Raw genomic sequence first — 14,817 nt, 5'->3', positions numbered from 1 at the left:
CAACACTGTCAGGAAAGAACAGTCCTAAATTTCACATGAATTTCCCCTTGAGATTATTTTGAATTTAATTTCTAACTGTAGCCATATTGGATCAAAAAGGCCTTATTCTGGAGCCTAGATATCAGCCTCTGGTTTGTGAGGTCATGTAACTGAAAATATTCTCCATGCTGAATACATTTTACATATGTACGCAACTTGTATATAAAAGTCTTGAGTTTTTGCATTCAAGTCAAGTGTCTTGTATCCAAGTTCAGATTGATTTGCATTCCTGACAAATGGAAGTAAGACTTTGCATTTGAACTACAAAAGTATCAGATGAAAGCTGCACTCTTTTTTTTTAAACAGTAGGGAAATGGGGTGGGCTAATACGTGTAATGATAAAATCACTTCTAAATCCTGTGCTTTCCCCCTTTCATTCCTGTGATAATTTATATCTCAGTGTGGAATCGGAGACACAGCAAGCTGTGCCAAAGGGTCTGGCAGAGAGACGCAGAAGTTATAAATTTAATTTCAGCCACTAAGCGCTAGTTTTTATACCTGCATTGTCCACTTAGATATTTTTAAAGACAATGTTGGCATAAAAATATTGCTAGGGCTATATGAAACATTTTTTCAGAATGGAGATCATGTTTAACTTTTCAGACAAGATTAGCTATTCATTTTACGACCTGCTTCAGGCAAAAATGCATGGCTTTCGTGTTCAGATTTGATTTAAATTTGGAGGGCAAAAGAGAAACATAGTACAGGCAGTCCCTCAAGTTATGAACAAGACAAGTGCTGTAGGTTTGTTCTTAAGGTAAATTAGTTCATAAGTAGAAACAGGTACATATTTCGAGTGTAACTTTATTAGTTTTGGATACACAGGGAAGGGCTAACACCCCTGTGGCATTTGTTTTGCTCTATGTGCCCCTCTTCAGAAGATTTCACCTTATTTTCTGTCCCTGTGATAATTGCATATTGAATAATTTGGCCTGTTGTGGAATCAAGGATTGGTGATAAAGCTTCAGCTGAGACAAACACCTTTTCCCTTTCAGAAGTGAATTTCCATTCTGAGGGGTAGATTTCTCTCACTTCTTGTTGTCTCACCTCTGTTTGTAACTATGAGTTGTTTATAAGTCAGGGGACTTATAACTCAGGGACTGTAACTCGGGGACTCCCTGTAGTCCTCTTTACTGACATGGTTGTACATTTGATATCCCAGTCTATGTGGTATATTTGGAGATTGATCCCTCCTTTCTCGGGTATTTTCAGAAGAACTGCAGGCAAAGTCTTCTTTAAAAGGCTACCAATGGCTGGGGGGATTGGGGAGTTGTAAACCCCCCCCCCAAATTAACTTTTCTATGTTGGGAAATACAGAGATGTCAACAACTTGTTGTTCCTTGGTCACATAAGGATCAGAACCTTGGTTTCCCAGAGCTACACTCAAACTGCTACACCATGTTAGCTCCCGATGTATTCCTTATCAGACATCACCTAAATACAAAATGTGAACACGTAATAACATAGGTGAGCAACATAAATAAGATTTTGTGCCAATCCAGCTAAAGCAAATCATGCCTTAGATTCCATCAAAATCAACGTGATTATAGGCGGATTAAGGCCTTTATGTTTCAAGCCCACAGAGACTTTGGCAGAGTGGTAGTGTACTTGCATACATAACATTCTGATATGTCTGTCAGGCATTTTCTCATCTTCTTTCCCCTTCCCTCCCTTCCCATACTAGGACATCGTCAGAAACTAGATGAACAGACAAAGCCTGGAAGTTTGTCCTTTTCAGAACGTCTGAGTGAACTGGAGCAGTTGCGTCGCACAGCCATAAGAGTCAGCCCACACCACACAGCCCCCACTCCCAACCCAAGAGCTTCCTTGAACCACACCACTGCTTTTAACCCTCAGCCTCAGAGTCAGATTCAGGGTAAGTACCTGAACTTTCTCCTATACCCCTATCCCAGCATAGAGGAGAATGTCATTCACTAGCCTTTCAAATCTTGAGGAGCAGAATCTACTCTGGGGGATCGGGTTTCAAGTTGATTTCTGTCAATGAATTCCATTTGACAACCAAACTATAAACAATATCACAACATTACAGCAAAAACATGTATAGCAACAGGGAAAAGGCCTCAAGTAGTGCTTAGGAGGTAGCTTCACATAACCTTCAATGAAGAACTAACAGCCATGTTTCCTTATAGGAAGATATTTTCAGGAAAGGAGTTTTGGGCAGAGCTGATATAGTTCTGGAATATACTAAGTTGCATTCAGAAGAAAATAGTGTTATAGAGCAGTAGTTGCCTAACCTGTGCTTCCAGTTGTTGTTGGAGATCAACTTAGAAATCCCCAGAATTTCTGACCATTGGAAATGCTGGCTGTAGCTCCTCGGAGTTGAAGTAAAACATTAGCTGGATACAGAAATGTGGACACCTCTACTGTAACATTCCTAAAAGGCATCTCATAAATGAAAAACTCTCCGACCCATATTAGGCAAGCAAAAGCTTCATTTCCTCTTTTGGTGCTTTATTTATTTATTTGTATTTATTTATAGTATTCGTATCCCATGTCTCAGACAATATTCTCTTCACCATAATTACTTGATGTAATTAGGACTTGTTGTGAGGTTGCTGGGGGTGCTGTGTGTGGGCTCTTTTAACTCTTACCATCACTGCAGTCTTTCTGATTTCCTGATCCCAGGAAAAAAAGGGAAGAGTTACATCACAACACCTTCCTTTGGTTTTAACTAAGACATAGGACATTGAGAAGGCTATTGAAGAGATGAATGGAAAAAGAAAGACAAGACAAACCTTTCAGCCATCTTACAAGATAAGCATGAGAATCCTAAGTCTTTGAACATTTTTTTCAGATGGAATAGTTTTTCCATGAAAAACAGTAATGAATAATCAAAAGATACATGGAACTGTTGACATGCATTATGTGGAATTCCATGGGATTTCCAAGAAAGCATTGCTTTAAGCAGAAATGTTTACTGTATGGCATTTTGCAAGTCTACTCAAAAGTAAACCTCATTAAGTTCCGTTGGCCCTGCTCTTAAGCTAGCATGTATTCTGCCATTATGGCTTTTACTGTAAGCAATGACTTTGGCCGATTTTGGATAGCAACCCCTCAGAAGGTTTACCTGGAAGTTGGGCTCCACCAACTTCCAGTTACCTCCATCTGATTATCATCAGGATATACTCTGAAGAGAGCAGAATTTATTTTGTAACTTATATTATGCTGGAAGGCATCTTGGTCTTGCACAATTCCACCTGGAATTCCAGAGTATATATTGCACACCAACCAAGAAACTTTATTTTGTAGCTATCTGTCATCACAAAGGCATTTGGAATTAAGTAGTTGAATGATTTGATTAAATACTCTAATCTCTAATGTATATTTTACAAAGGTTTTAAACACATACATAATTAAGCGTGTCTGAAATTAGGGTGAATGGCATATGGCCCTTTCTGAGAGAGCTATTTTTCTTCAGTCTACAAGGACATGATTCCATAAGCTTCCTGCCCTCAAGTTCACATGGAGTTTAAAAAAGAATGTTATTTGAAAGTTTTCCTTTTTAGCCAGGTTTAGTGGCATAAGTGGCAGTTTCTTCCTTTTCTTTTCCTTCTTGTCTTTATTGCTTCTTTTAATACTTTTTTGTGTGCCTCAAAGTCATGTCCAGCTTATGGTGACCCTAAGATAATGGGTTTTCTTGGCAGGTTTTGTTCAGAAGGATATGCTTTTGCCTTCTTCTGAAGATGAGAGAAATCTAAGGTCGCCCAGAAGATTTCTATGTCTTAGTAGGGGTTAGAACTCTGATCTCCAGAGTTGATGTTCAAACCAGTATATCATTCTACTAGGGATGTGAATTCATCTTTTTGTAGTAAATCATAAAAATGGCAGAGGGGGTGTTTTTACTGCAAGTCTTTACTGGAAGATAATAGGTTTGCTGCTTTTGTTTTTATTTGTCAAGGATCAAATGGGCCCATTTTCAGAAGTTGTTTGAAAAATGTGGTAACTTTTATCTTGAAGTAAAATCATAGCATTATATTGGTTGTTTGTGTCTTTGCAATATACCAGGGTATCCCATTATGCTTGTTCTGTCCCTATTTTTAGCTGCAGAGGTGGGAAAAGACAGTCATTTTGCACAGATACACAACTTTTATCTCAAGTATATCTTAGAGAAATAAAAAATAATAAAGGGGAGATGAAATGTTTGACATCTTGATCTTTTGCTTGAGAGATTTCACAAGGGGATTAGAGAGTCCTTGGGAGTCCTTATGTCATCATGCCAAGTCAGCCATTTTCAATTTCAGCAACAAAGGAAATTTCTTCACATTCCGAGTTGTAGCTGTAGTTTCTATCAATTACTTACTTAGGCGATCCCTCATTGTCCGAGTATGATGGCTCTCTAAGTGTAGTGTCTTGGCGGTGGGTACGTAGGTGACTGTGGGGTCCTATTTTTGACCCACATGTTCTTCCACAGTGAGGGCATCTGTTTTCAGGTGGAAGGCGGTCCTGGTCAGAGTTGGCTTGATGTGCCTTTCTCTTGGCAAGTTTCTCCCTTTTGTCCTCCATTCGTGCCTTTTCAAATTCCATAGCACTGCTGGCCACAGCTTACCTCCAGTTAGAGCAAGGGCCAGGGCTTCCCAATTCTCAGTGTCTATGCCACAGTTTTTGAGGTTAGCTTTAAGCCCATCTTTAAATCTCTTTTCCTGTCCACCAACATTTATTTATTTATTTATAGCATTTATATTCCGCCCTTCTCACCCCGAAGGGGACTCAGGGCGGATCACATTACACATATAGGCAAACATTCAATGCCTTTTAACATAGAACAAAGACAAGACAAACATAGGCTCCGAGCGGGCCTCGAACTCATGACCTCCTGGTCAGAGTGATTCATTGCAGCTAATTGCAGCTCACTTGCTCTCCCGCCTGCGCCATAGCCCGGAAAACATTCCGTTCTCTGTCCTTGAGTTGGGAGTACAATAACTGCTCTGGGAGATGGTGATTGGGCATTCAGACAATGTGGCCAGTCCAGAGGAGTCTATCAATTAACTATGAGGGTTGAATGAAAAATAATGCCTCCACCTTCGTTACTTGGGTTTGGATGGGAATATTTTAATAAATCAAACGCAGAAATAATCCTTAGAATGTGCTCTTTAACTACCACTATTCACTTTTCCATATAATCATCAGACAATTGGATACATTTCTGCCAACAATGAACAAGTTTTCTGAAGCCGTCACTGAAGAAGTTGACACTGTTTCCGCAAGCAGCGTCTCACAGTTCTCTCAATGTCTTCATCAAAAGCATAATGATGTCCCCGCAGATCTTCTTTCATTATTGGGAACAGATGGAAGTCAGACGGTGCTAAATCTGGACTGTATGGAGGATGCCGTATGGTGGTGAGACCCAGTCTCTGAAGTTCTGCTGTGGTGGCATGTGAAGTGTGTGGTCTGCCATTGTCGTGCTGCAGGAAAACATTTCCCTTTTGGACCCTTGTTAGCCGTCGTTTCAAAATTTGCAACGTTGTGATGTAATGCTCTGAATTTATTGTTGTTCCACATTCAAGGAAATCAACATGGATAACACCATCTGCATCCCAGAACACTGTTGCCATGATTTTTCCAGTTGAGGGCTGTGTCTTGAATTTCTTTTTCTGGGGCGAGTCTTTGTGTTGATATTCCATAGACTGACGCTTCATCTCCAGGTCGTAACGGTGTATCCATGTTTTGTCTCCTGCCACAATTGAATGGAGAAAGGTGTCACCTTCATTCTTGTAATGCGAGAGAAGTTCCTGACAAATTTCAAGTCTGTGAGCTTTCATTTTAGGTGTCAGCATCCTGGGTACCCATTGTGCACATATCTTCAGATAGCCAAGCAAAGCAATAATGTGACCCACATTTTCTTGTGAAATGCTGATTATGCTTCAAATTTCTCTCTGAGTGATACGACAATCATCCTGAATCAATCTATCAACCTTTTGCTTGTGAAACTTGGTGGTTGCTGTCACAGGATGTCCAACTTTTTGTTTGTCACGCAATGAAACACCTCAACATCTTCAAATTTATTCACCCAATGATGCACAGTACTCACATGAACACAATCACCATAAACAGCTTGCATTCTCTGATGAATCTCCTTTGGGGTGACACCTTCTGCTGTCAAGAATTCAGTGACTGCACGTTGCTTACGTCGCATTGACCGACCATCTGTGTAGGGTTCCATACTTTGCACTTTAACAACACAACCGTTCAATGCTAAGGCTTCCCGCCAAATGAAACTGTAGAGGAGAGTCTACTGAACAAGCCAGTACCTGCCGCATACTAGTACTGCCATCTGTTGTGGAGTTACGAAGGTGGAGGCATTACTTTTCATTCAACCCTCGTATATTTATTTTAAGGAAGGCATGGCCCTACTTCTGGAAGTCTTGAGAAGAACTCTTGATTATAGGATGATTTCAAGATCTCTCATTCATAAGATTACCGTATGTTAACAACAGTGTGTACAGAATCGTAAAATCGTAGAGTTGGAAGAGACCTCATGGGCCATGCAGTCCTACCCCTTGCCAAGAAGTAAGAAAATCGCATTCAAAACACCCCCGACAGATGGCCATCCAGCCTCTGTTGAAAAGCCTCCAAAGAGGGAGCTTCCACCACACCAAAGCATTAAAATGGCTTCCGTTTTTTAAAAAGACAAAATTCCTGTCTACTTTACAGGATGCAGAAGGAAAGGGGAAGTTGTTCTCCAGCTAGACAGTCTAGCCCTTGTGATTATGTTATTTCATTCATAGCTATATTTCATATGACAGGTTCATAAAGCATTAAATGTCAACTTTGGTGGATTCAGATCTATTGCAAGATCATGGTATGTACTAGCGATAGTTCAATACCTACACCACAGTTGAAATTCCATATGTATGGCAGGCAAACAATAGCTTTGAGCTGCTGAGCTGCTTTTGCTTTCTATCTGCCAAGTGCTCGTAATCTTCGATTTAGAATTTTTTTCCTATGTCCATAGCACAACAACTTCTCAAGGCAAATCAATGGCCTTGTAGTTTGTCAGCTATTAATGAATTCAGATACAGTGGCAAATATCATTAGCATAACTGTGATCTGCAGAAAAGGCTGAAATTATGGTTTCACTATGGTGATTGATCAGAACAAGCCATAAGACCATTCAGTTGAAAGGCACCGCGGAATCCAACCCATTGCTCAAGTGTGCCAACTTCAGTGCAAGATGCAACAATCAGATCCCTGAGCCTAACAGCTGGCCATTCAGTTTAGGCTGAAATACTTTCTGCAGAGAACCCATTACATCCTAAAGCAGTTTGTTTTACAACTGTGTTCTTGCAACTTTCTTAATGTTTAGCCAGAATCTGTTTCTTTTCCATTTCAACCACTGGTTCTAATGGTATTCTGAGGAAGAGAGAAATCTGCTCCCTCTTCTGAGTAACAGCCCTTCTCCTTGCTTGGCTTTTCAACTTTATTTCTAGATATCTCACTATTTTGGGTACCCTCCTCTGGACTTACTCCAATATATGTCACTGTTCTTAAAACATGACATTCAGAACTATATCCAAATACAGCCTGTGAAATTATTACCTCTTGTGAAGTAATAGGGTTTTTAATGTTGTGTCTTAACCCTGTCTTTATTTCAGAAGGTACAATTTACTTGATACAGTGTATATTTATGTACCATATATACTCGAAGATAAGCTGAGTTTTTCAGCCCTTATTTATGAGCTGAAAAAGCCTCCCCTGGCTTACTGTATAATCGGGTCAAGGTCAAGGCCCGCAACGGAGCCTGCAGGCTATTGCTTGCAATATGTGATCTATTTCTCTCTTCTCCTCCCTTATCAGTGTGTTTACTTTTGCAAAGCCTCCCTGGCTCTTAATCAAGGGAATGTTTTGAAACGAGAGACACCCTTGCAAGTCAGGAAGAAGAAAAATATATATTCAATAATCTTATGAAAGCATTTTCCCCTGAAATATTTGTTAAACTCTCCTACAGATATATAGGTATTAACCCCTTGCAAGCTTTTGCAATCTCTATGTACCTTTATATGTGTATCTATCTATATACATTAATTTTATATATGAATTTCCCCTCATATGTTTGCAGGTCTTTGCAAATCCTTTATACATATAGATCCATGTACCTGTGTATCTGTAGTCATACATATACATTATTTTTATATATGAATTTACCTTTATATGTTTGCAAGTCTCTGCAAATATCATTATAAAGAGAGATGTCTGGATAGATATGAATACATTCTTACCTACCTATATATAGGGAAATAAACACACAAATATATATAGACATGTCTAGATATATATGAATATATATATATATATATATATATATATATATATATATATAGGGCTTGCAAATATTATAAGGCAAATGCACACACACACACACAGAGGGATTTGCAAACATTTCAGGGGAAAGTGCATATGTGAAATTAGTATCTATAATTATAGATCTATATCTAGCTCTGCATTGTTTATATAAGCATTGAATGTTTGCCTGTTACTATGTTGGAAGCCGGCCTGAGTCCCCATGGGGAGATAGGGTGGGATCCAAATGAAGGTTTATTGTTGTTGTTGTTGTTGTTGTTGTTGTTGTTATTAGGTTATTGTTGATACCATATTGTTTTTGTTGCCCCTACTTTTCCACTTATAGAGCTAGTTTATTGCTTTTCTTTGAAATACGGTAAATATTCAAAAACATTTAACCTACTGATGCCTCGATTAATGAAATTTTATTGGTATCTATTTTTATTTTTAAATTTACCCATAACTGCTGCATTTCCCACCCTCGGCTTATACTCAAGTCAATAAGTTATCCCAGTTTTTTGTGATAAAATTAGGTGCCTCGGCTTATATTTGGGTCGGCTTATACTTGAGTATATTTATGTACTCATATACAGTATCCATGAAACATATATACACACACACACACACTTTCATTTAGCCACAATTTCACTTATTTCCTTAAGACTTCCTGTACGTGCCATACCTTCCTTTTGGTGTTGTTCATTCCATAGAAAATAATAGGGTTCAGTATTACCTGTGGTTTCACTTATCCGCCTAAGTGCCAGTAATTTATCTCTGGTGGATATGGGGGACATACTGTATTCATATAACTTAAAACTATAACCTATAAGAATTTTTACACACAAAAAATTTAGAGACATAAAAACTGGAAATCAAATAAGATGAGCTCACAATTTGGACTTTGTAGTGTTTCCTTTAGAAAGTTAATATGAGAAACCTCTTTAAAATAAGAAACCAATGACTTAAGGCTGGAACATATGCACATATTTCACTGACTTCCTACATGAATCCATAACATCCTTCAGCTACACTGTAACATTATGTTGATGCAGTTGTTGGTACACTTTGTAACATAACATTCCATTGGCATTACAGGGGCATCACAAGGAGATAAGTCAGTACAAATGTTTACAGTTCTCGCAGTGATGTGATACTATTAATATATTGCATTGAACAAGGAAGTGTGTACAATTTTCATAATGAACGTAAGGTTCTGTTCCTGGCATTGGATAAGAATATCTCTTTCTGATAAAAATCAAAGTAAACTAGGTTTATTATGTAATTCTTCTATATGGTTACAGCTGTGTTGCTGCTGTGTGCCATCCAGTTGTCTCCAACTTATGGTGATCTTATCACAGGAGCTTTGTGGCAAGGTTTATTCAGAGGAGGTTTGCCATTGCCTTCCTTTGAGCTTTTTAAAATTATGTCAGAAGGGACTTGACAACATACTGCAAGTTGCTTCTGGTGTGAGAGAATTGGCTGTCTACAGAGATGTTGCCCAGGGGACGCCCTGCTGGGAGGCTTATCTCATGTTCCAGCAAGCTAGAGCTGACAGATGGAAGCTCATCCTGTCTCGCTGATTCGAATAGGCCACTTGCAGGTCAGCAACTCAACCTTTATGTCAGCAATCCTGCCAGTACAAGGATTTAACCCAGTGGTTTTTAACCTGGGGTCTCCAGATGCTTTTGGCCTACAACTCCCAGAAATCCCATCCAGTTTACCAGCTGTTAGGATTTCTGGAAGTTAAAGGCCAAAAACATCTGGGGACCCCCAGGTTGAGAACCACCGGTTTAACCGATTCTGCCACCGTGGCTCTCCTCTGAAGCTGAGAGCATGTGACTTGCCCAAGGTCACCCAGTGGTTTTCTGTGGCTGAGCAGGTTTCAACCCCTTATTTCCTAGTCCTAGGGCAATACTCAAATCACTATATGCCCCTGGCTCTCTGGAACCATACAGAAGTAAATACATTCACCATAGTAAGCTATTTGGGTAGGGAAACATATTTTGTATATTTTATTCATTCATTTATATCCTGACTTTTTCATGGGAAGCAAGATGCAATGCTCATATACATATACATATACATATATACATATACATATCATTGGTTTCTCAGACACTGAGAAAGTGATTGGACATAAGAATTAGGGAAAGGTGTTTCCTATTTTCAAGGGAAAACCAACAAACCAACCTATATTTCCATGCAAAGACATGTAAAGAGCACACCAATTTCTCATAGTACAAAAATACACTTGTTTGTTTCTTCTGTTTTCACTGTTAGTGTACTACCAGATTGAGTTGTGAATAAGCAATTTATACAAGAAGATGATATATGTTGACCAAAGGGATTTGTGGTCATTTTAACTATGAATACATGGCAATTGTAAAATTGCCTTTCCCATTAGTCTCATTAATTTCAGTAGAAATATTTTCTCAGAGGATATTTCTGTATGATTGTGTTCACTTTATCTTTAAACAAGATAATATTCTTCAAATTAAAGCTCTGAAGAAATGAAATTGCTGGGACATTTTCCTAGATTTTTCTTATGCTTAACAAAAATCTATATTTTTGTAATCTAATTTTTTTTTTAGTATACAGTGTAGAGCAGGGGTCCCCAAACTAAGGCCCGGGGGCCGGATGCGGCCCTCCAAGGTCATTTACCTGGCCCTCGCCCTCAGTTTTATAATATAATATTTTTATATCAGTTTTAATAATATAATATTTTGTATATACATATAATATTGATAATATTATAATGTAATACAATATAATGCTACTAATAATACCATATAGTAATATTAATTATATGTTATATATTACATATAATATTACAGTATACTGGTATAGTTCAATATAGTAATATATAATGCTAATATTGTGCTATGCTAATAATATAATATATTGTATGTACATATAGCTGCTCTGGGTCCCCTTCGGGGTGTGAAGGGTGGGATATAAATGTAGTAAATAAATGCAGTAAATAAATAATTAGTTTTAGACTTAGGCTCGGCCAAAGTCTGAAATGACTTGAAGGCACAAAACAACAACAACAACAACAACAATCCTAATTAACTTGACTATCTCATTTGCCAATATAAGGCCCACATTTTCCATTGAAATCCTGAAAGGTTTATGTTGGTTAAAATTGTTTTCATTCTAAAATACTGTATTGTTCTTTCATTGTTGTTGTTGCTGTTTTGCACTACAAAAAAATAAGACATGTGCAGTGTGCATAGGAATTCATTCATTTTTTTTCCAAATGATAATTCGGCCCCTCCACAGTCTGAAGGATTGTGGACCGGCCCGCTGCTTTAAAAGTTTGAGGACCCCTGGTGTAGAGAGTCTGGAAAATAACTTCCAGCATTAGTTTCTAAAAATCACAAGGAATAGAAAAACCACAATTTCCTTGTAATTTTAATTAAAAGCATACTTTAGGGAGATTTGTATGAGTTTAGGTATTAAGAATGGGGATTTTAATGGTTTATTTGGGGAGGTTTCCACTTACATAGGAGCGTGTTTGTGTGTGTGTCTTTCAGTATCAATGCATTTACATTTCTTTAAGAAATTGAGTTTTAAATTTCAAACAAACAGTAGTTCATATTATGAAAACAAGTCTATGCAGGTTAAGTGCCCATAAATTACTATAATTGACTTCTGAGTTTCTTTCATATATAAGAAAGAAAATACACCTGTCCATTTAGAAGTTCAAAACCTATGGCTTCACAGGGTAGAAGAAGAGCAACTACTCTTTCAAGTTGAAAAACTGTTTTGTGTATATGTAGCTATAGGATTTTACAAGGAGATATTTACTTAGGAGAAAATAGTAATTTGCCATAGGAAGCATTGCCCCAGGAAGTTTTATGGAGCAAGTAGCATAGAATGGATTAACCTGATCAAGAAAGGGGTAATCCAAAGAATCTCTCAAAGGACAACTCCCACTCCCCACAACTGTGGTTTATTCTTTGTAGGACAAGGCAAGAAGTTTTAATTGAAAGGCACAAAATCTAACCCACACATACTAGAATTATAAAATGTTGAATTACTACTATAAAAAGTTGTCTTGTTTTCACTTTGTTTTTAATTTAAATAGTGAATGTTTCTTCTGTACTTGATAATGATATTGTTGGAGTATTTCATAATCTTCATCAATGGAATCTTATACATGTCTACTCAAAAGTAAGCCCCCTTGTTTTGATTGGACCTTGCTTCTAGGTAAATGTGTGTATCACTGCAGCCTGCATATTTCATTTGAAATTAAATTTAATATTACTATAAGGTGTGAGGTCCCATAATCTTAGAAGAGTAGCGGTGTACTTGTTTGTATACTGCACTGAAGTATGTGAAGGAATTTGAAATGTGTAGCTTTCAAAAAATGGAGAAAAGAAGGAAAGACACCGTTCTTCAACTATTAGACACTATTTTGGTTCTCTCCTTCACCTTTCCAGAGTCATTTAATTAAATGAGATGCCTCTGCATCTTTTCATACATTAATTGAGCCTTTTAAAAATATTGTTACCAGCACATTTCTAAAAGTCCCAAATATGGCATTTTTCTAATACGACAAAGTAAACGATTTGATGATCAGTTCTTGGGCAAATAAATGTTTATAATAATATGCTTATTGTCTACTCTCAGAGCCAAAAGCTGTGCTTCAGAGATGTTTTCAAGGTCTTACCTTATCATCATATTTTCTTGAAAACATCTATTTTTATCATGGTTCCCATGAGCTGAAGAAATACACTTGTGTGGTTAACCGCAAGGAATTTCAAATGATGTTTCCACTGGGTGATCTATTTGGATATAGTGTTTATATTTTCATTTTTAAGTTTACCTGATTTTCAACTTTTCCCTGCTATGGCAGAAACCTTAGAAGAAATACCTCAACTTGCCTCTTGTTGAAAATGGACTTCTCTGCAAAGAGACTACAAGAGTGGGTGAGAAAAGGTGTTGGCTGTGCTCGCTTCCTGTTACACATGCTAGTGTCTTCATGTGTACATATCTGGCAGATGGAAATTCTTTGGCATGGTGTAAGAAATCTGCTTCTTCCTTTAGGCTATTACTCTTCATAAGTTGGAGAAAACAAAATTAATTGTTTGGCAATGAGATGAGAAAAGAATTCTCCCAACACAAGGGATTATCACTTTGCAGATCTGATAAGAATATTCTCCATTTTGAGTGTCTAGTAAATTACAGCCTAAAGACGATAGGTTAATACTTGTGGGCTACCTTCTCTCCAGCCACTAGGTAACACCACACAATTTCACTTCTGTTTACTTATTTAAATCTTGTTAAACTATCCAGAACTAATCTCCACCACTGCTAATAGAAAAAACAACTATATTTCCTCTAACTTCTGTATCTTGCTTATCAAGGAACGTATATATTTTGTCTGAGATGGGGGGAAACCCCAGAGCATCTGTGTTTGGGCAAAAATGGCTTCTTCCTGGGCCATTTTTGGCCTAGAACATGCTTTTTTTTTTCAAAACAGGAAGTGTGCAAAACTCACTTCTGCTTCACTTCCATTTTGAAACAAAATGGTTCAGGGTAGGGAGACACTTGCAGTCTGCAACTTACAGTTTGCCTACCCATGTCTAAGACATTACACAGTGTTTACACATAGGTTCCAGCTAATTTTATTCCAGTTCTATGCCCTGGAGCTGAAATGTCAAAGATTTAATGTGAGAGCTCCCCTATTTTCCAAAATATGGTACAGGAGTTTTAATTTCATCTTCCTGATATATATCACTTGAACAGTTCAGAGGACTGAATTGGAAACATGGCCTTATCTTTGGTTAAGGAATGTCTTTTGAGTATGTTGTAGATATATTCATGCCTCCAGGAAGCTCCCCAAGTAACCTTGGGCTCAACCCATCCTACATGCTTGTCTTGTCAATAAAATGACCTCAGTGTGTATGTATGTGTATGCAAGCACACTGCCATGCAGATTCTGGTTTAAATTCCTTGGATGAAGTGGAAGAGAAATAACTAGAATATGTGGATTTAGTGAAAAAGTGGAGGGAGATTGAATATTAGAATATGTGACTCCGGTATAAAATGAAAAAACCAGGTAAATATTGTTGTATAAATAAAATCACCAGAAGCAGGCCTATTTCTTATGTAGGGCTTCAGATACTTTCAGAAGCAACTATGAACACTTCCAGGTTTAAGGACCTTGTCTCAGCAGTATTAATACTTTTATTGGCTTTGGAAGCACAATATAGACTCATGCATAACTCAGTTGTAATGAAGATTCAAGCTGCTGGTTGCAAAACTCTGTAAATAAAATCTCTTTTAGTCCTTCACTGACAAATCCAGTTTCTCTTCATAGAAAAAACAAATAAAAATGTGCATGTATGTGGATATATATATATATATATATATATATATATATATATATAACTGTAATCCCCTTCTTGGCAGAACACTTCATTGTTTGATAGCCAAGCTCAAATTACCTCCCACAGTAAATACTATGAAAAT

At 37.6% G+C, this 14,817-nt stretch overlaps 1 protein-coding gene across 2 annotated transcripts in view; it reads left to right on the top strand.

Moving 5' to 3' along the window:
• runx1 (RUNX family transcription factor 1) overlaps positions 1-14,817 on the top strand; it is a 241,767-nt gene that overhangs the window by 192,688 nt on the left and 34,262 nt on the right. Inside the window, exon 6 of one of the 2 annotated variants that reach the window (XM_062975080.1) lies at positions 1,724-1,915. The exons of the other annotated variant lie outside the window; for it this stretch is intronic. Within the exon in view, the coding sequence (XP_062831150.1) occupies positions 1,724-1,915 (192 nt within the window). The remainder of the gene's footprint in view (positions 1-1,723; positions 1,916-14,817) is intronic. 2 annotated transcript variants of the gene reach the window in all.

The sequence above is a fragment of the Anolis carolinensis genome, chromosome 3 (genome assembly GCF_035594765.1).
Source record: "Anolis carolinensis isolate JA03-04 chromosome 3, rAnoCar3.1.pri, whole genome shotgun sequence".
Lineage (NCBI taxonomy): Eukaryota > Metazoa > Chordata > Lepidosauria > Squamata > Dactyloidae > Anolis > Anolis carolinensis.
This window is presented reverse-complemented; position numbering and strand designations above follow the sequence as displayed.